General features: G+C 38.9%; 2 protein-coding genes across 2 annotated transcripts; one reads left to right on the forward strand and one right to left on the reverse strand.

The window, feature by feature from the left end:
• Nucleotides 1–12: 12 nt before the first annotated feature.
• Nucleotides 13–3,801, reverse strand: GNG5 (G protein subunit gamma 5). Its single transcript, XM_002187161.7, has 3 exons — nt 3,616–3,801; nt 2,366–2,521; nt 13–254 (listed from the first exon to the last, which is right to left on the reverse strand). The coding sequence occupies exons 1-2, from the start codon at nt 3,694–3,696 to the stop codon at nt 2,396–2,398; spliced, it is 207 nt and encodes a 68-aa protein (XP_002187197.1). The 5' UTR covers nt 3,697–3,801; the 3' UTR covers nt 13–254; nt 2,366–2,395.
• On the forward strand, nt 3,773–19,944 carry SPATA1 (spermatogenesis associated 1). Its single transcript, XM_072932527.1, is given in 15 exon segments — nt 3,773–3,905; nt 6,260–6,356; nt 9,368–9,490; nt 11,495–11,553; nt 11,648–11,985; nt 12,076–12,293; nt 12,296–12,329; nt 12,798–12,926; nt 13,076–13,136; nt 13,711–13,828; nt 14,608–14,733; nt 16,539–16,599; nt 16,601–16,703; nt 17,679–17,782; nt 18,494–19,944. Coding segments are annotated over 15 exon segments (1,710 nt in total). The 5' UTR covers nt 3,773–3,866; the 3' UTR covers nt 18,594–19,944.
• The last annotated feature ends 470 nt before the right edge of the window (nt 19,945–20,414 follow it).

The following is a 20,414-nucleotide window of genomic DNA, read 5'->3' on the forward strand; positions in this document are numbered from 1 at the left end:
TCAAGACCAGACTAAGTCAAGACACTTTTATTTTTTGCTTGGCGTATAAAACTGATTCCCGTATGAAACAGAAATACGTAACTAGCATACAGTTCATCTGGAGAGGTAGATGGTAAGAAGTTTGACGACAGTAGCACTTTAAAAGTTAGATTTGGCACATTAAAGCTAAGCTTTTTACAGACTTCAAACCAGGCCACTCCTCGAGGCACTCTGCCCATACACACATCAGCAGGTAGGAAAAGATGCTAAAAGATCTGAAAAACAAAACCAAAATCTAGTTAGAAAGGTATCACTACTAAATGAGACAAATCAAAGAATACTTATGTTTTAGAGTATGCCATGGACAGCTATTTAGGAAAAGATACACTCTTTTTTCCCCAGCTGTTTATTTTTGAAACTAATAAAATTTTAAGTCATGCCCAAAGATACAATAAGATAATCAAAGCTCTTATAAAAACTGAAGCTTAGTGTCTCCTTGAAACCAAACTGCTAAGTGGAAGGATAGAAGAAGCTGTTTCCGTCACTTTGTGCTCACCAAAACACCAGGTTTCTATTCTGCCTTTGAAAAGCAAGGAATTTGTTGTGTAACTTAACAAATTACACTTCCTCTTCAGTGAGGTGGTGCTGACTGCATACACGAACACTACTAGTTCACCAAAACCACAAAGAATCACCTTTTTTCAGGAAGTGCCTGCAACAGATACTGCAAAGTGAAGGAGTTTCACATATAGGTAGGGTAACTAAAACAGAAATTAGTTCCATTCCAAAGGCTGTAATAGAGAAAGAAAATATTAAGCCTTCTATGCCCTGTGTATGCAGGTGTGATGTGAGACAGAGGAAACATTGCTTCCCTACATCCACACCCAGGAATCCAGGAATTTCTTAACCTTGGCAGACCCCGGTGGGGAATCGTGTGTGTCACAGATTAAGTACAGTTTATTTGCCTTTGCATAAATTATCAGTCTATAATGCTTACATATGATCTGATTTCTTCCTTGGATTAGTGCTTACAGCTGAAGCTACACTTGTGTAGCACCCAAGAGTATTTTTTAAATATCAGTAATTTTAAATATCAGTAATAAATATCAGCAAAAATTCACAATAGAAGTAACTTTAAAAGCTGCAAGAACTCTGAAGCACATTTCAGTTATACTGTTGTAATCCTCTGCTCAAAACAATGTGGGAAGTGGTTTTGCTTGTTAAATGGTTAAGTATCAACTTCTATACTGTTACTACGCTGGTCTTTAAACATGGTTATACTGCTAGCACACACATCTGGAACTTTTCTACAGTCTGCTTGAGGGGAGAATAATTTTAACAATTCAATCTGACTGTGGTCACCTTTCTATAAAGCTGCCTAACAGCACAATTTAAATCTAGGAAACTACAATTCTTTGGATGATAGAAGTCAGCTACATAAACAGAATTTTTCAAGGTTAAAACTCGCTATGAGATTTGTAAGGATTGTGAACTACAGTTAACTGTGTAGCAGGTGCTTTGAAATAACATCTGTGCTCTCATCTCCAACAGATTCAAGTCAAGGGGCAACAGGAAAACGGAACACGGTAAAATCATCATGAATGCATTTACTGTGGTCAAAATAACCAAGTTATTGTGACTGAATTTTGGTGAAACTATTGTGGATCTAAAACTCATCTTTCTAAAGAGCTTAACCTAAAATCTAGTCACCAAAATGGCAGATGAGTGATAGCAGTAGTGCTAATGAATCTATAAAAGTTCTGGAATGAAAATCCAAATGAGTGTTCCACTGTTTCTAGTTATTTAAACTGCTACTCCTGTAGTAGCTTACTTGAGTGGCATATGGGCTTTTAAAAGTAAATACTTCTTAAAAAGTATATACTTTTTTCTTTTGGCAGAGAGGGCATCTCCCCCCGACAGTGGTCAGTGCTCTTCTTGAGGACCACACCACTAATCTGTTTTTGGAATTGTTCTTTAAAAGTTTAAGAACTGAAATCTGTTTTATCTGCCAAAATCAGGATTCATCACATATGCTGTCAGGTGATTAATTCTATGTGAGAAAAGGGAAGTAATACCCTTACAGAGAGCACAGCACAATTATTGTTCAGCTGGGTTAGTCCAAATAGCAGCTCAGTCGTAGCTGGTCCCACCATTTTGCTACAGCAACACAAACTGATGGAATCTCTGTAACAGCAAAGTGCTGCTCATAATGCCTATGGCCAGCACGTGTCCAGTACAGAGCTATGACCAGAAAAGGGAAGAAGGGATCAGGAATGGGATCTAGACCAACACCACCTGCACAAGTCAGATGTTACTGAATGCCTTTCATAGAGCCTGTCTCATTTAAATGACAAAAGAGTTTAGGAATTGTAATTCAAGAACTTACCACTGAAAGATACTGAAGTTGTTGACATAATTACAAAAATGAACAAACTTTCTGGGGTCTGAATGGGTTTGTACTTGATGATACTCCCGTCAGCAGGGGATCATGTTGTGCATTCTGCAGGCAGAATTGCTTCAAGTCAGCTGCAGCCTGAGAAACCTAGTTATAATAAAAGCTGGCATTAGAATTCACTGAACATTCTTTACCGAGGATGTGGTTTTTATGTTGAAAAGTATAAAGAATACTACTAAATTATTCTGCAATACAGTTTATGTAGATTTTATGCAATAATTTCATTGTAGTTTTTTTGTTTCTTAAATACAAGAAGATGAACAATGTAAGAATGAGAAGTGATTTGGAAGTTTTCGTTTTCTTGGTAAACTTTTAAGTATGAAGGGTGACACATGAGCAAGATCTTGGAGATGATTTTATTAAATATATGTAGATCCTTTTTCTAGCATAAACAATTAAAAAATACTGTCTTATGGTTTAACATGTTCTACTCGACTGAACTCATATTTCAGGCTCCCTTGGAAAGCCATCCTTATGATAAGACAATGGGGTTCTGAGCACCCTTATAAAGATAAAGGGGTTTTTGGCACGCTGTACCTTCCTAAAAACTGAACAGTGAAAAATTCTTTGCCTTGCTTTTCTTTGCCGTAACCCTGAACTCATAAAATAGAACGATCGAAGTCTCAAAAAGTTGCATCTTCCCCTGACACTCTGTGTCTGCAGTTTGCCCGGTTTCTCTGCCGTGCCAGGCGCGGTCTCGCCCCGGCGCGGCACAAGTTCAATGCACTTCGTGTGCCTGACAGCGACATCTCCATCTTGCCGTGCCGGGGCCAGCCCAGCCTGTTGAGGCGGCCTCTCGGCAGAGCCCGAGGGAAGGGCGCTCCCGGCTCCGAGGGCACGAACGGGCAGCGCGGGCCGCGTCCATCGCCCCGGGCAGCGCTTCGGCCGGGGAGCGGCCCCGGGCCCGAGGGGCAGCGGGGAGCGAGCGGCCGAGCCCCGGGCAGGAGTGGCTGTGGAGCGGCCGTGCTGCCGATCCGGGCTCGCCTCGGCGGGGGAACCCCGACGGAGCCCCGGGAGAAGCCCCAGGAGAAGCCCCGAAAAGCCCGGGCGCCGCCACCCAGCCGGGTCCGCGGGGCGGGGCAGGTGGGAGCCGGCGGCCCCGGCCCGGCCCCGGCGCGGCCCCGGGGCGTGAAATGGCGGCGCGTCCGCCCCGTCCTGTCCCGTCGCGGCTCCGCGCTCACCTTCACGCGGGTCACGCTCGCCTCCAGGCGCAGCTGCTGCACCACCTTCTTCATGGCCGCCACGTTGGAGGAGCCCGACATGGCGGGGTCGGCGGCGGGCTCGGCTCGGCACTCCCAGCACAACTTCCCGGAGCGGCCACAACTCCGGACCCGCGGCGCCTGCGCACCCGGGCCCGGGCGGGCGGGGCCGCGCCGTGTGCCCGGGACGGGACCCGCCCGCGGCACAGAAACTACCCCTGCCCTGAACATTGATGGTGGGGACTGGAACGGGAGGCTGCTTGCACACCAAGGTGGCGAATCTTGCTGATGATATCCACTGGGTTCCAAGTTTGGAGGTTATTTTGAGATGTAATGAATGAAGTTCCTGACTGAGTTCGTGCTAGCAGTTTGAGTGTTGGCTGTAGCCTGGAGGATCAGTTTGCTAGTCCTAGTTCATTGCAGAAGGTGACCGGGATCGGCAGTGAAGTGAGGCCTGGGGTGACATCGGGTGCTGCGAGGTGCAGCATCTCCCCGGTACGAGGGGCCGTGGCAGCAGCCCGTGTGGGCAGTGACGGGGCCGTGGGGTGCCACGCTCGGGAGCTTGCAGGGAAAGACACGGCCCCGTTAAGTAGATATTTCCCACTGACATGAGGAAATCTTAATTCCACTACGCCTGAGTGAGACTTGGAAGGTCTGGTCACTCGTACTCAAGAGCAGGTGAATTAGCTGGGGTAGAAGCAGGAGGAGTAGAGAGATCTCCTGTTGAGAGCAGAACAGCACCTGAGTTCAGCAGGCTTAAAATCCAGAGGTTTGTAACCTCAGAGGGGCTGGAAGAGCCTTCAAAGCGAGAACACAAAGGAAACTCCTAACAAAAAGAGAAAGATAGAAAAGAAACAAGCTTTTTAGCAGGGCCTGTTGCAATATGATTTTCAACTGAGAGAGGGTTGATGAGAGATGAAAGGAAGAAGTTTTTTACACTAAAGGTAGTAAAAGCTTGAAACAGGTTAACCAGAGAAATGGGAGATGGCCCTGAAAACTTTGAAGGTCAGATTGGACTTGGGGATCTGGACAACCTGGCCAAGTGAGAAGGGTCCCTGCTCATTGCAGGGCTCGGACTAGCTGACCTTCAAAGGTCCCTTCCAATCCAAACCGCTCCATGATTCTATGACAATGTTAGGACAGAACCATGGTTATAAGTTATGGAAGATTTTTCTGACATGGTTGCCTGGCACAGTCACTTTTCCTCAGAACACTGCATTTGGCTGGCACAATGGGTTTGCTCCAGTTCATAGTAATGATCACTTTATCAGATCCAGGTCCTGCAAGAATCTTGCTTTGTGGGGATTTAGGTCTGTGTTTTTAGGAAAACAGTGGAATTGTGTAGAAAATTGCATACTACCAAAATATTTTCTGAAAGGGGAGGAAATGTTAAGAGGAAATGCTCTAGGGCAGATCTCTTAGAGGCACAGGGCTGTGATTCAGCAATTCCCCCATTTACTTAGGTGATACTCCCTTGTGTAGAAGGTGTGGTTGATTCTGTTTGCAGTTAGCTGGAAGCTTTCTGTCTCAGCACAGACACAACTTCCATGTTCATGAATGGAATAAAGATCAGTAAATGCCAAAAAGGATATTTATGGAGTAACTTCTGTCATAACAGATTATCATGAAACTCATTCTTAAAGAATGCTTCAATCAAAAAGAAAATTAGAAAGCCCACCTGGCATTTGCTGTGGTCACATAGAGGGACCACCATGTCATTGAGTCAAATGAGACCTCAAACTTCACAGTGAGAGGTTTTTTCCACTTTTCACAAAGATTTTTTAGATTTCACAATCAAAAAATAAAAATACATCAAAATAAGGTTCTAGAATACCTGAGAGGGAAAAAATATGTGCTTTTAAAATAGTATATATAGAAATAATTATTTTCTAGTTCATATTAAGTAACTCAAGACTTGTAGAAATATTTATTATAGCTTATTTGCATGGTTTTTAGTTAAACTGAAGTATATAATCCTTGTCAATACTATCTGATTTTTACTAAAAATATCAAGAGCTGGAAATTAGCAGTGCAGCAACTACCATGGGTCCAAACACAGCCCAAGCGAACCTTGCTCAGAGCCAGCTTAGTTATTCCTTTTGCAGACATTAGCAGGAGCATTTTTGTGTTTCCAAGGTAGCTAATATTATTAACAAGTCAGAAATATTTTGAATTTTTTTTCTTGATGACACAAGTTGTGGTGCTATTTGAATCAAGCTTTCAGGGCTTTGCATTTTTTATGAGATGAACAAAGGTAGGATTTCAGCTGAGGAATTCTTGTAGTCATGACACTCTCCAGAGTATCACTTGTTTTTGGTAAGATCTCTCCATTGCTGTCACAGCGATACACAGCAGTAGCACAGGCTCTCTATTATCTCACTTCCATTGGAGAGCTTGTTCTAATGTGACTTATTTAGATGCTGTCAGCTAGCACTCAGTCACAAATTATTCTGCTGTCACTGTTCTCACAATCTAGTCATCACTGTGAGACAGGACCTCACTGTTCTAGTCCCTGTGCTAATACCAAGGGAACCATTCTTGCCTACACAAATTGGAAGTCCACCTAAACAAAACAAAGTGTATAAGAAGAGGATGGTAATACATTTACATCTGTTCTTTTTTCTAGCTATTGGAGCTTCATGTGTTTTGTGTCCCAGCAGAAGTGTGGAACTTCAAGCTGAATACAGTTCCTGTAGCTCTTAAAAGCAAATTTGTGTCAGCTGATTTATAAGGTGAGTATAGTTTTAGGTTTCATATATGTGGTAGGTCCTTCACACTGTCCTTCAGTCCAACTTTTAGTCCAACTGTTGCTCTAGAGAGCATGATTACATCTGCAGCAGAAACTCATTGTCTAATTAAATTTCTGGAGTGTAAGTGGTGACCATAACTAGCATTATGTTAATTTGTACTCTGTCAGGCTTAGCTCCCTTGCAGCCCGTGGTGTAGACATTGAAAAGCACTTCCAGAGCAGTGCTAGTATTTCTGCAGAATGATTTATATTGTAAAATCATATCTTATATTCTTTCTATCTCCCTGAGTCTGATTATCAAAATCTGGAATTCTTCTGGGCAATGGGCCAGCTTCAAGACAGTGGCTTTATGAAGACAGGATAGCCTGTCAGTTCCCAGGAACAGGGGTATGATGATCTGAGCTCTGTCAGTCCAGAGGAAGAGCTGATGCCTTGTTTCTCAAGGGGAAGCGTTACAACCCATGAACCAGCAGCATTTCCTCTTTCTTCTTGAGCAGTGAAAGGCTGTGCACAACACCATGTACTGGGTGTGCTCTCAGGTAGCTGTTTAAAGGACTTACTGAAAGAATACCCTGGTTCCCAGTCCTAGGCTCAAGCCTGGCACAGGGAGTTGCATTTTTAATCTGTCATGACTTTGAAAGCTTTTATTATACTCCTAAACACTTTGCTCACAAAATCTAGTATCTAGTGTGGTGAGAAGTTGTAGAAAAATCAGATAATGTAAAGATGTGTATTGACACTGAGCTTTTACATGCACCTTGTCTACATCTGTGCAAAACCTGTTAATTCAGCTAAAACTGTGGGGAATAGACATTTTAATTAATTTAAATTGAGTCTTGTGTTACCCACTTAAGACAATACACAGTGTAGCTGAAAAGACTGACAGCAGTCAGGTATGAGCATGTAGGGCAGAATTTATTCATTCTCACAGCTACTTTTGTTGAAAGGCTGAGCAAAATCAGAGAAAATAAGTGCATATACCCATTTTGTTTGCTGTTCTAGTCTGCAGCAGAGGTGTAGAATACATGTCTAAAGTGGTAACCTCATTTCATGTCATGGACATCTGCCACTGCCCCATATTTTCTAGTGTAAATTTATTTCACTGAGGCATCAAATTAAATTAGGATCCTCACTGATTTCAGTGGGTTTATATCTGCCTGGGTATTGTTGCTTGCTAGTGACTCTTAGATAATTGCTAATTAATTCTTCTATGGGTACTATGCAATGCTGCAGTACATTAGCATTAACAATAACTAGTACCTGGCCAGTGAATCACTGTCTTAAAAAAAAACCAAAAACCTCTTTTATTGTAATCCAGGAGAGGGAATAGCAGCCTTGTTGATATTCCTGTGGCTTGGAAGCTGTTGATAACTGTGTTGTTCAGTAAGCTTGACAATCCTAGTGCTGTCTGAGTCAGCTTTCCAAAGGATTCCTATGTCAAAGTACAGGCTACTTCCATTAGCTGTGAAATTAGAGGAAGATGTTAAGGGTGTAATTGTCTATGGCCCTGAGTTCTTGTTCCCATGAACTTGATTTCTTAGCCTCTTTGAGATTTTTTTTCATTCCTCACCATAGAAGCCAAACTTTTATTATTTCTAGATGAGATGGCTGTAATGAACTCTAGTTTGCATAACTTTTAAAGGGACACCCTGAAGCAAGTGACTGGTATGTGACTGTTTTCTGCCAGCCAGTGGCAGCAAGTGACAGACTAATATTATTGTATTTTCCCAGCAGCTGCACTGGCAAATAATTTTTTTAGATAAATTTCTGCCCTACATCTCAGGATCTGGATGCCTAGATACTTTCCCCCCATTATACATTGTAAATGTGTCCACCCTGCAGACTTTGGTCTCTGCCTCCTGCCTGTGCTCCAGCGCAGTTTTATGATCTTGAGGAGGGTCCTCTAAGTCCAAGGTATTTGAAATAATACAAGGCAAACACTGTAGCCCACTGGAGTATTGTGTTAATGAGGTGAAAATGGCAGTGTTTTTACTACATGCTTGAGGTGTGAACTGAAGGCCTGTAGGGCTGCTTGCAAGTGCAAACAAACCTTGACAGGGTAATGTTGAAGACCTGTTCAAATGGAAGGCCTGGCAGGTTCTTGTGTATACTGTTTGCTGAGAATGCCATGTGCTATCCCCCAATGCCTGTGCTTTGCTTGAGGAGTGAGAGCTGCCTGGGCCAAAATCATCCTACCATTAAATCAGTCTGGGTGATTAACAGCCTGCATTTGTTCTCTGGTTTCTTATATGGCAGCATAGAACAATTGGTATTTGGTATGCCTCTGGAACATTTGGATTTATTGTGCAGAGATGGATGCTTTTTATTCTCTAGTGATTTTTCTACTGGGCTCATTACCTAAATATTTGCATACTTTCATGTAGTACATTGAATGATGCAATTCATATTTGTGTCAGCATTCTCATCCTCAAATCATGGTGGAAATATTCACACTGCAGTGTTTGGTTTTTATTTAAAATACATTTTCATGCACACACCCAACTGTGAATTTGTGCTGGAGAAGACAAAAGCAAAGGAATGTGCCTGCTGCTTAAAGTGGACAGTGCTGAAGGCTCCTCTGGCCCTGGGTGCTTGAAGGGAATGTTCAAGAGTCCTGCTCCAGCCCCATGAAACTATGTCACTTAAATGGAAGTTCATGACTGTAGCTTCCAGAGGTGTTGTTATTCATCTGCAGATGAGCAACAACATTCTGAAGAAGTAAATTTCATATTTTGTCTGCTTCCATATTCTCCCTTTGTATGAGGCTGGTACAATGTGAAACTTGCTGGTTAATGTTAGGACAGCCCTTACAGTGCAGTGTTCTGAGTGCCACACCAAGACTGGCTGTAACTGGGTTCAGTTCTAGGACACAGTTCCCAGTTTTGGTCATTCTGTCTGTGCAAGCCAGCATGTACAGACCATTATCTTCCCCCTCCTACTAACTAGCCATCATTATTTGATTTTACAGATGTATTAATGAATGACAACATTCTAGGGTGTCTCCTCACATCACATTAAGAGTGCTCTGGGAGAGGCTTGGAGAGTACCTGGGTGGAGTGACAGTTGCAGATAAATTCAGATTTTTAAAATGCATTGGGAAAAAACTAGCAGTGGTAAGTTATTTTTTTTTTTTTGTTTGGTGCTCTTCTGTTTTATAATGTAAAGCAGAGATTTCATTCCTGCAGATGAGATAATACCACATAAAGTAGAGATAAATTTAGGAGCACTGTTAGCATTTCTTTTAAACATGCTGCAGCATAAGCTCTTGTCAGATCATATCTGCTGCCCCAAGTGCAAAGGCAAAGCTGGACAGTTGTATTAGAAATACCCTTTAAAGAAACAGGTGTAATTAGTTGCCATCCATTGAAAATATAATGGCTTTGATAAGTCCAAATGTGATAAATGTGATAAATCTGGTTTCATTAAAAAAAAAACTAAACCCATAAGTCCATTACTACCTGTACACAGTTGGGAATAATTAATTTTACAAATTTGCAGTGGAAGCTCAGTCAGAGTTCCTCTAATGGATCCTGCTGTGACCTGCCCAAAAGCATTTAAGACAAAATTCTCTGAATGAAAGCTTCTCTAGATGTTCCACCGTTTAGTCCAATAATGCAGCCTGAGATGTAATAAAACCCCTACATGTGTGAATCATAACTGGTCCTCACATCAATTCTACATATATATCTTACAAAGTATAGCTAAAGATTAAATAAACTTCAAAATTAGTCCAGTTGAAAGTTTGTTCATGTAATACACAAAGATTTAAGTAATTTATGTAATTATAGAACACTTTTTCCAAGTCTCATTTTACCTCTTTCTCATGGATTTGGAAATTAAATACGAACAGGAAATTTGGTGTCATGCTTTATTTCATTTCCAGTTGAATTATCACTAAAATCACTCTCACAGAAGATTAGAATAAATACTAAGTAATATGCAAAAACTAGGTGGAAAAACATTAAAAGAAACTTAATTGGAAAGTAGGCATATGTTTTTAGTGAATTGAGGTCTTCTTAACTGGATGATAATAAGTAAGATGATTAATTTTCTTCTCGACATAGTTCAGAGGTAAATGGAGAAATTTTCCAGCCTTTATAATATCAGAAAATGAATAAAGTATTTTATGTTAATAGAGAATTAAAGATACTGGTAACATACATGAAGATTTATAGAGACAAATGAAACATAGTTTTTCTTTGAGGTATTTTCTTTGAGGTACTGTTGCTTGATGTTTAACTTTATAACAAAGTGTAAAGCAATAAACCAACTGCTTTATTTGTTGTTTAGGGTCATGGTAACCTCATTGAATTACATCTCCATGATCAAATATTTGTTGAGTGTTCTCTCCCCTTAGCCTTCTGTTTCACAACTCTAACAATGTAAGCAGAACTAAGAGATGTGCCCTACTTGCAAGCAATGGTCTTTTAAATTAAAAGATAAACATAAACTAAAATAATGTTCATTTGCTCTTCCTTTATTGCATATAACCTGTATGTTTAATTCAATATAATTATTTGAATGTAAGCTCAGATTTCTTTTCCTTACATTGGAACACATCTTTCAAATATATATTGACTATTTTAGAGTTTGTTTTTAGGACAGCTGTTGAAATGTGAAAGTGTATGCCATAAAAATAATATGAAGGGAAAAAATAAATACAAGAAGACATAGGATAATATTCTATTTTTTCCCATATACATTCAATATTTTGCAATACTGTATTAGATAAATAGAGAAAATTATGTGAGACTCAGCATTTCTGTCCAGATTCAGCTTGAAGCAACTTTTGATAAAGTTGAAAATTTTCTCTTCGTGTGACTGTTGGATCATGTCCTTTGAACCATAAGAGATACCAAAGGATAATAAAACATTCAATACGTGCATGTAATCTTGTGGGTCTGAGTAAGATTTTGAAAACAGACAGTTTCAGAACTCTGTCAGAAAATACAAATGTAGTCTGAGATACTTTTACCCCATAAGGCCACTACAGATTATAGTGATGGTTATAAAACAATGCAGTTTGTAAAAATGACAATAGAATTCATATGTTACATGCAACACTATTGATGAAAAACGTATTGTATTTGTTACACTTCCATACTTTATCTTCCGTGGTGAAAGCAAAGCAGGAAACAGAACTGGAACTGAAGTCATTTGCTCCTCCTTATGTAAGTACTGCATGGCTTGTAAGGTACCATTCTCAGAATCTTTACATTGGACATTTTCTTTGTCTTGTCTGATGGATAAACTCTGTAATTTCAGGCACTTCATCCTGAATTATACTTATTACCTGGAGTAGAATATTCTGAAAATGCTTATCCTTTGCCATCATCACCTCAGCAAAAACATCACGTTAGTGAAGAAGCTAATAGGTTTAGTCATGGATCAAGATTATCCAGCCTTTCCCAACAGAAACCTGAAAAAGGCAAACCATTTTTACAAAGTATACGAAGCAGGCATCAGGTAGAAAATCTGGAAGTGCCCAGTCCTGTGGAATGGGGTGAGAAAGAGCCTGTTCCAGTTTCATACACAAACAATAAGCAAGACAATAACAACAGTATTCCAAAAAAACAGTTTGAAGAAAAAGGTAAGCTTTACCAGTGTAGTGAAGTAGGGTGATGAATGAGAAGAAAAATAAATCTTACAGTTAACATTTACAATAAAATAATATCTCTGTTTCATATTATCAGTTATTATGTGGATCAAAGTGGATCTGATGGACCTCTCCTCACACCAAGTCATTCAAATCCTGCAGACCAGGAGTCTGGAATGTGTGACCCTGTATTACAGACCTCTGAGCAAAATCATCTCAGCCAAGATCAAGAAGACTGCAATGCTCCTAAGTGAAATTACAAAGCCACAGGAACTGCTCTTACTCATGTAAACCACAGTGATGAACAAGGCCAGGGAACAAAAGACCCCAAAATCACGCTAAATATCAAAAAGGTACACATGCGTGTTATTGTCTTTTGTGCTAAAGCAAGAGTTCTAGAAAGGAAAGATAAATTTTAATAAATCTTTAATTAAAGCTTAAATAGGAATAGCACTATCAGAACAATATTCCATTTTTTAAAAATAATGATGATATCTTTCAAAGAGATGTGGTTTTACCTTGTGAATCCTTCATTATCACTCTATGCTGTTATAAACACTTTACTATAGCTGATACATTTGTCTAATCACCAGAATTAGTCAGATATAAATTCTAATAACAAAAATATCTTTTTTTTTTCCCTGATTTCTTTCTTCTGTTATTCATGGAACATTTCCAAATCCTAGAGATAACACCACAATCAGCTGTGCTGATTCACTGAATTTCCAGAACAGGTTGGAAAGTCCAGTCATTGACAGTCAAACCAGCCTGATTTTTGCATGTGTAATCTATGTATTTTTGTCATCACTATCCTGTCACTGAACTAGCAAACATGGAAAATAATGAGCATCAAAAAGATACCAAATTACGAAGAGACAGAACACAGGATGCTGAAATTCTTAAAATAATGGAAGACCAAACTACAGATTATGTCCACAAAAAACAAAGGTTAGCAAATAATGCATCTTCTAAAATAATGGATAGTAATAATTCACCAATACAAACTTACTTTATAGACTTCAAACAAACGAAAGAAAAGGAAGGGAAAAAACATTTTGCTCAATGAACTTTCACTTGTTTTTTTGATTTTATTTTAGCTTGCAACGAAACAGACCTAAGAAGACTAGAGCTGGTCTTGGTGAAAAACTGGATAATCAGGTATGTTTTTCAAGGTAACATTCCTACTAATCTTGAGCAATAAATATAGTCCTCCACCTAGAAACAGTCTAATTTTGTAAGACTGGTGACTCATTATAAATATGAAAGATTTGAGAATAATTGAGAAAATTTAATTCATGTACTGCTATTTAGCATATTTTCTAATGAATATAAACTGTATTTCTAAACAATTAAAATCTGCAATTACAAGTTTTAGTTTAGAAATTGACAGTTTTTGATTTCATAATTAACAAACCAGGTGGCTGTTTAAAGGCCCTTAGTTCCTGGTCTTGCATGGGACTCAGTAACTTGGGGATTATGGGCATGGACAAGAGCCATTAGCAACAGTCTATATGTTCTCTGTGATGGAAGTGTTCAGTGTTCTCATTTTGTTTGCAGAGATCCAGCTGTTTGTAATTTAGTGTTATGTGTCCTGGTAACAGAATAAAAAAGCCTATCTGCAGAAGTCAAATTCAGCCCTCTCGTTCACTCAGGCCACTTTCAGGGCATGTGTCTAATGTAACTATTCAGGATTATGGTTGCGTACTTACAGTTGTGTCTTTTGACTCTATAGGCAGATGGAAACAAGCAAAATCATCTTACTAGTCCAAAAGAGTGTATTTCAGCTTCTAGTCCACTTTTTTTGGCATTTACTGTAAATCCAGCTCAAGTTCCTGTAATTCAGGCAGCGAGTACATGATTCCAAGAAATTGCAAGGAAGTGAACATTTAATCAAGACTGGAGTCAATGAAGACATAAATACCTACGCTATACATGCATTAATTCCCAGTATTGTTACAAATTTTAATTTATGAATAGAAAATTCCAGGTATTTATCATTGCATGGGCTGTCCTAGAGCTTGGCAGGTTCCCAGCACTAGAAAAGCCAACTTGTCAAGTGGATGGAAGGAGAAAAGGAGGGAGATCAGATGAAATACTACTGGCTCAAGTGAGAATGTAGCAAAGAAAATCACAAGTAGTGTTGCTGAGGAGGAGGATAGTGAGAAGTTAAGCGTTAGACCTATTGTTGCAGACTAGTGGAAGTCTGAGATATTGTCCTGCCAGCTGGAGTTTAAGGCAAGATTTCTCTACAGTTCATATTGCAATGTATTTTAAGCAGGAAATAGTCTTTTGAAGGCTTTTTTGGCTTCATTGGCAAGAGTTTGCAATGTATGGAGTGAATATATTTCTTGGTTACATAGTTTTAGTGATATATTGTCTAAACATATAGAAAGATGTTTGTTTGCCTGTGTGTGTGAAAGCCTGGATGCATGCTGGATTTCTCCCTTTTTCTAAAGCACCAGATATTCTGAAAAGTTAGATTAAAATGAAATCTGATTAAAATGAAATTGTTTCTACTGCTTGTTCTGACTGAGCTTTTGGCATAATTTGTGATGAGTGCATTACAAAAGTCTTGACTGATCCTTTGTACTTAGGGTATTCAAATGCTTGCTAAATATAATATCTTTAGAAAACAAGATGGTAGAACAATTGCAACAAATGAAGGAAGACAGAAGGCACATGGAAAAAACTTGAGAAAAACTGAGCAAAAAAGCTAAAGGGCTACTGGAACAAAATAAGCTGAGGAGATACTATGGTACACTTTTAATTTATTCTGGAATTTTCCGTGATTGAGAAATTACACTGAAACCAATGTGAAAAGATTTGTCTCCTTGTCAGTGAGCTTAATTACAGAGAGAGCAGTTTGCTAACCAATAGCTCCAAGAAGACTCATTTTGTGTAATGGCATGCTAGAAAAATTCAAGGTTGCAGTGTTTCCTTCCACTTTTTTTTTTTTTTTTTTTTGTAGCATATCTTATAAAGTTAAGGTTATTCTGGCTTTCCTAAACTATTCAAGTTGTGTCTTATGTATGTGCAGTGCTCAGAGAGCTGCTGCAGGCTGCTTCTCTCTGAGGCCCAGGGCAGCTTGGCATATTCTAATCCTGCCTTTAGCTCACAGGGTTTGTTGACAGGGCTTTGGGTAAATTGCAGCATAATAATTTTTGTTCCTCCTATCCAATGGCATTCAGCTTATGACATAGAACTTCCAAGCCTGTTGTGACAAGCTTGACAAACCTTGATTTTTAACAAGGTCAAATCTCATTGAAATTTCACACAAATTTTCTTCATAAAATTATTTTCATGTTTATACTTAAAACTATCTTCCCTAAGTCACATCCCTGATATACAGAGATGAGATTTAATAATTTTGATGTTTTGAGAGCTTTCTCTTTGTGCTTAAATGTAGCTAAGTTATTACAAGTCTCAGCTGTTACTTGTGGCTCGTTGAAAGGAGACAAGCTCATTCCTTCAGTTATTCTCTAAGGATATGACTGCACTGCACTGTGCAGCATGGGGAATTTGTATTTAAAAAACCCCAAACTTGGGTATGTGAAGCAGTAAATCTGTAGTAGCATGGAGCTGCAATTCAAGCTAGAGATAAGCCCTAAATGACACCTGCATTGGCTTAAATTATGTTATCCAGTTAGGTAAAATAAAGGTTATTTCACAACGATTCAAACAGCTTCTGCAGGTTCTGTAGGAAGCATCAGTACCTCTGAATTTTTTATCAGACCTGAAGAGTTTTGTAAGCAAGGGCAGATAGCAAGCATGTTTCTTTACAAGATATTAAAGAAAGAGCATTTTCTGCAGTAACACCCAGCTGAGTCTGTGTTTAATACCCTCCTAAGACTGCCATGCTGACAGGCGCTCTGTCACCTGGCAAAGAGTCATCCTGCAACAGCTGAGTTCTTTTGGATAAGTTTCAGTTGTCCTGCTTCCATAAAATATGCCTCAAAAGAAGGGATTAATTTAAGATGCTGCAGATATGCAGTGGCCATAAGACTGCCACAGCACATACAGGGGCATTTATGTGCCGCCTCTTGATAGCACATTGACAACACAGGAGGAATCACAGTGAGGTGTAAAGGTAACTGTCTCCCATAATGTGGGAGGTCAGTAATAAATGAAGCTGTTCAAAATCTCTGGCCACGAAGAGCATAAATTTTGCCTAATTCTACAATGCTACGTTTTCTGTGACAGTAGAGCTGTGGACTTCAGGCTGTGCTGGGCATACCACTCTTCATAGGAGCACTTAGGTGCAGCAGAACCTGCAGGACAGCCAGGCTGAATAAACTTTGTGTTTGGACCCTGTGTTTTATCTCGGTGGACAGATAGAGCCTTTTGTTGCAGGTGTTTGTGTGAAAATTCAGTTGCATTTAGAGTGAATGTAACTTTAATGAAGATTTTTTCACTAAATGTTTATTTTAAAGAAACCTCTTGCCATGTTTCAGTTATGCATTGGCCAGCTGAAGCTTGTGAGGTGAGCTGGTCATGACTGTCTTCAGCAGAATTTAGGATGAGGTGAACAAGGCCAAACGCTATTACTGTTTTCCTGTGCAGTGTGTAAGGAATGGAAGAAGAAGTACTTTGAGACCAAGAAAGCTACAGTTTCACTGGAGGACACTTAACAAACTGCAACAAGATTTAGAGCTTTATCACCAGAAATTGTTCTTGCAATTGGAAACCAGGGATAGTAAAAAACGACCAAACCAAACAAACCCCAAGGTATTTGCTTATATTATTTATTATCTCTTTTTTCAGTCTGAGGTTTTCTTGTATAAAATATAAATTAAAGAAACAGATTTATCACCAACCAATAACTTGTAAACTAGCTTTAGCTCAATGATCAGACAGAATTCCTTCAGGCCATTTGTCTCAAAAAGACTGCAGAAGTGCTTGAGTCTGAGCATTTGTTTTTTTCTGCTTTCTGTTGGTACTTTTTTGTAACAAAATCCCCTTTTGTTCAGTATGGTTAATGGATTGTTCAGTTCTACTTTGTTTCTATCGTCTGAGATTTCATACAAGGAGGCAATGAATGTTTGGAGCATGCAAAACATATCCATAGCTTTTGAAGTAGTTAAACTTCAACTACTGTGCAACTGTAAGTTTCATAGGAAGTTCAGAGGGATTAAAAAGAGAAAAGATAAAAGAAAAGGAGGAAACACCCTTTCCAACAGTTGTCTGCTGATTTTCTAAATGCATTAATGGAAGTAAGGCTGTTGACAAAACTGAAGCTAGCCTAGGAAAAATAAATGTCTCTCTCTTGCATCTGAAAGGTGTGTGAATGTACGATCTGAGTGTATATTATATACAAACATGTATTATTTGAGCTATCTTGAAATATCTACAAAAAACAAATGTGAATAAGGTTGACATTGCATTGCTGGCTATGTTCAGACACATTATTTTGAGTGGCATATCAGGGGTGGGGTTTTTTGGTCTCCCTTGTACCAGTCCCACAGAGGTTCTGTAGTGGCCAGCACCCCGAGAAGGGAGCCAGGATTTCCTGAGCTCTTAGTCTGAGCACAGGGGTGCTCCCCAGCCCTCGTGAGCGACGTGCAGCCAGGCAGGCACCAGCAGGGTGGGAAGGCAGGGGAGTTGGAAAGAGGCTGTTGGAGGATTGCTTCTGGGTGCTGAAGTAACACCCAGGGAGCAGATACACTAATGCTGCACTTGGAGGTTTGTTGTTGTTTCACACAGAATTACACAATCATCCGGATTGCTACAGTGCAGCATGAACTCCATCAACTGAGGAGGAAACTAGATGATACAAAAATGAGACTCCTAATAGAAATTAAGTTACTGTGACTTTTAATTAGAACAGTCAAAATGTGGCAATGTATAGAAAAAATTAGAACGTCTCAATTATTAGATGATGTAGATATTTGCTAAACAGTTCTTGTTTTATGCTGTTAGTTTTAAGGTGTTAGGTGTGTGACTTTAGCATACTCAATGTATGTAATACTCAATGTAGTGACTTAGATACTCAATGTACTATGATTGTGAGCTAAGGTTCACAATCCTATTCCTACAATTCTCATTTCATTCAAAAGGTAATTGAAGAACTACATCTAAGCGGATGACACACCTCTTCATCTGCTTTATTCCATACCAGTGTTGCCTATGAATTTTTAGAAGGAAGATGTAGTTTAGTATATGCCTTCACACTGGACAGCTTTCAAGCCCTGAAAGCTAATAAGAGTGTTCTACATCACAGAGATTGCCCATACTCCTGTGTACTGGGTACTCCAGGGTGGTTGTAATTATTATGACTTCCATTGTCTAGCAAGGAGTGGAAAGAACAATTAATTTGCAGTTGTCTCAAAAACATCAAGGCAAAGTACACAACAAAGTAGTTCCAGAACATGTAAAATTTCGAAGATGAAAGATACCCTTTATTCAGCCATCCTGTATAAAATTCAGTCTTAGTTATATAAACCTATATGCATGTCAGCTCCAAAAAAAAACTTCCTTAAATTGCCATTCCTTAAATGTTGGGTTCTTTTGCAGATGAGAAAGCAGGCAGCATCTGATTTACGAGCACTGAGAGCGGAACTGACACAGAAGAAGATTCATTCTGCTTTAATTCTTCAGTCCAGAAAATCAGAAATTTAAGATGACATGACTAATATCTGTGAAGGATACAGCAGCTCTCTAGTGTATATAGAAGAGAATTTCAGAGTATTTGCTTGTATGTTCTTGAATTTACTTTGTAAAATATATTAACTGTATAAATGTTGTGGAATTTGTATACTAGGCTATTGAGTTAATGCAGCTCACTTATTTTAAAATTTCACTTACTGTAAGATTAGTCAGCCACTTATACAGTGTAAACTAGTAACATGTCTAAAATTAAGCTGCTATTTTTAAAGTGCAAATTAATTAATTGTGTAACATCCCAGTGCTATGCAGATGTTCTTTGATTAACTACATAGCTACTAAGAAATAAACCTAAAATCTGTAACCTCCTGTTCTTATTTTCAGTCTCCCACATTCTATTTCATAGAAATTATTAAAATAGTTTCTGTTGAACTACAACAACAGTAATCCTTTATTTGGCTATTTACTGGAGTATGTTTTTGCCATTATAAATATGCCTATCTATAAATTACCCATGTATTACTATGAAGCATAAACAAAATCTCAGATAATCTCACTTTATTCCATATCTAGCTGGTTTTATCTCCTCCTTTATTAGGAAAGGCACATGGCCATTAAGTGTCTTCTGTAGTAAGAAAGCTTGCCTGAGAGTTTTCTCTTGGACCAGTATAAAGATGTTCCTGCTCCAATTTACACTCCTGCATATCCTGCCTTTCCTTAATTCCAAGGTCAAGCATGCCCTGAGATTAAAAATTCTCTGAAAGATGAATCAGAAACCTCTTCATAGGATTTTTTTTTTCTAGTTCTACTCTTTGCCTCTTTGCAAACCAGATGTTATTATATTAAGCAGAAGCATAACATGCTAGGAATTAATCTCAGCTAAAAAGCTATCAAGGCTGTATTTATTACTGGAAGTAAAACACTCATGGGAAATAAGTTATAGGATGAGAAAATTATGCAGCTCTCAAAAGAACTAACTTAGAAATGTCTTGAGTCAAACCACCCATTATCCAATTAAAAATAGGACTTAACAAAGATTTTCTTGCTAAAGGAGTAAATAAATTATTAAAACTACACCCAGTTTTGCTTTATTCAGGGTTGAAGCTCAAATTCTGTATTTAAAAATTTTGTCTTATTTAAGATATGAAAGCAGGCTACTAGCTACTCGAAAATCAGACCCTAAATTTAAAGTATAGTATTATCAATTAATGATTCTTGACTGCTACAGGAAAGAGAGTTTTATTATTAAGTCAGCTGGCCCTCAGAATTTTGCAGGTCAGATATTTGTAGCAGAAAACTCTCAATTCTGCAAATATCCATCTAATAGTATTTAAGTAGTAATACATGTTCTGAAGTACATAACTGTGTAGATATAGATATACATATATTATCTATAAAATGTAGCCGTTTCTCTTAAGATTTATAGGGTGGTGTTCTAGTGAAAAGCCTTCTGATTTGTCAAGGGAATTTTTTAGTTTCTGCAAGAGCAGTAGGCTTCACCTTCTGTTTTCCATCACCTGTAATATCAAGCAGACAATTCAGATGAAGTTTTCCAGTCTTTTCCTCAGTAGTCATTATCGTAATGCTGCCATACCATGGTAACCCTTTAGCAAGCAAAAAACCCCAACCAATCAAACAAAAAGCCAAACCAAACCAAACCAAAAATCTCACCAAACCCACAACTGACTACATCTACATAATTAAATATTTTTTTAAGTAATGGAGTCACTTAAGCAGGGCCCAGTTCACTTTAATCTGGTTGTGAAACAGTTCTGAGAAGCAGACAAGCAGTGTGGGCTGGAAGCTGTAGAACAAGTAAAACACAGACAAGGAACA

Source organism: Taeniopygia guttata, chromosome 8 (assembly GCF_048771995.1).
Source record: "Taeniopygia guttata chromosome 8, bTaeGut7.mat, whole genome shotgun sequence".
In the NCBI taxonomy this organism is placed as follows: Eukaryota; Metazoa; Chordata; class Aves; order Passeriformes; family Estrildidae; genus Taeniopygia; species Taeniopygia guttata.

Excerpts from the sequence above, each read along its gene's own strand:
- GNG5 (XM_002187161.7), bottom strand. The coding sequence starts at position 3,696 with ATGTCGGGCTCCTCCAACGTGGCGGCCATGAAGAAGGTGGTGCAGCAG. Across the intron at positions 2,522-3,615 it reads CGAGCGTGACCCGCGTGAAG|GTTTCTCAGGCTGCAGCTGA; the intron begins GTGAGCGCGGAG and ends TATTATAACTAG.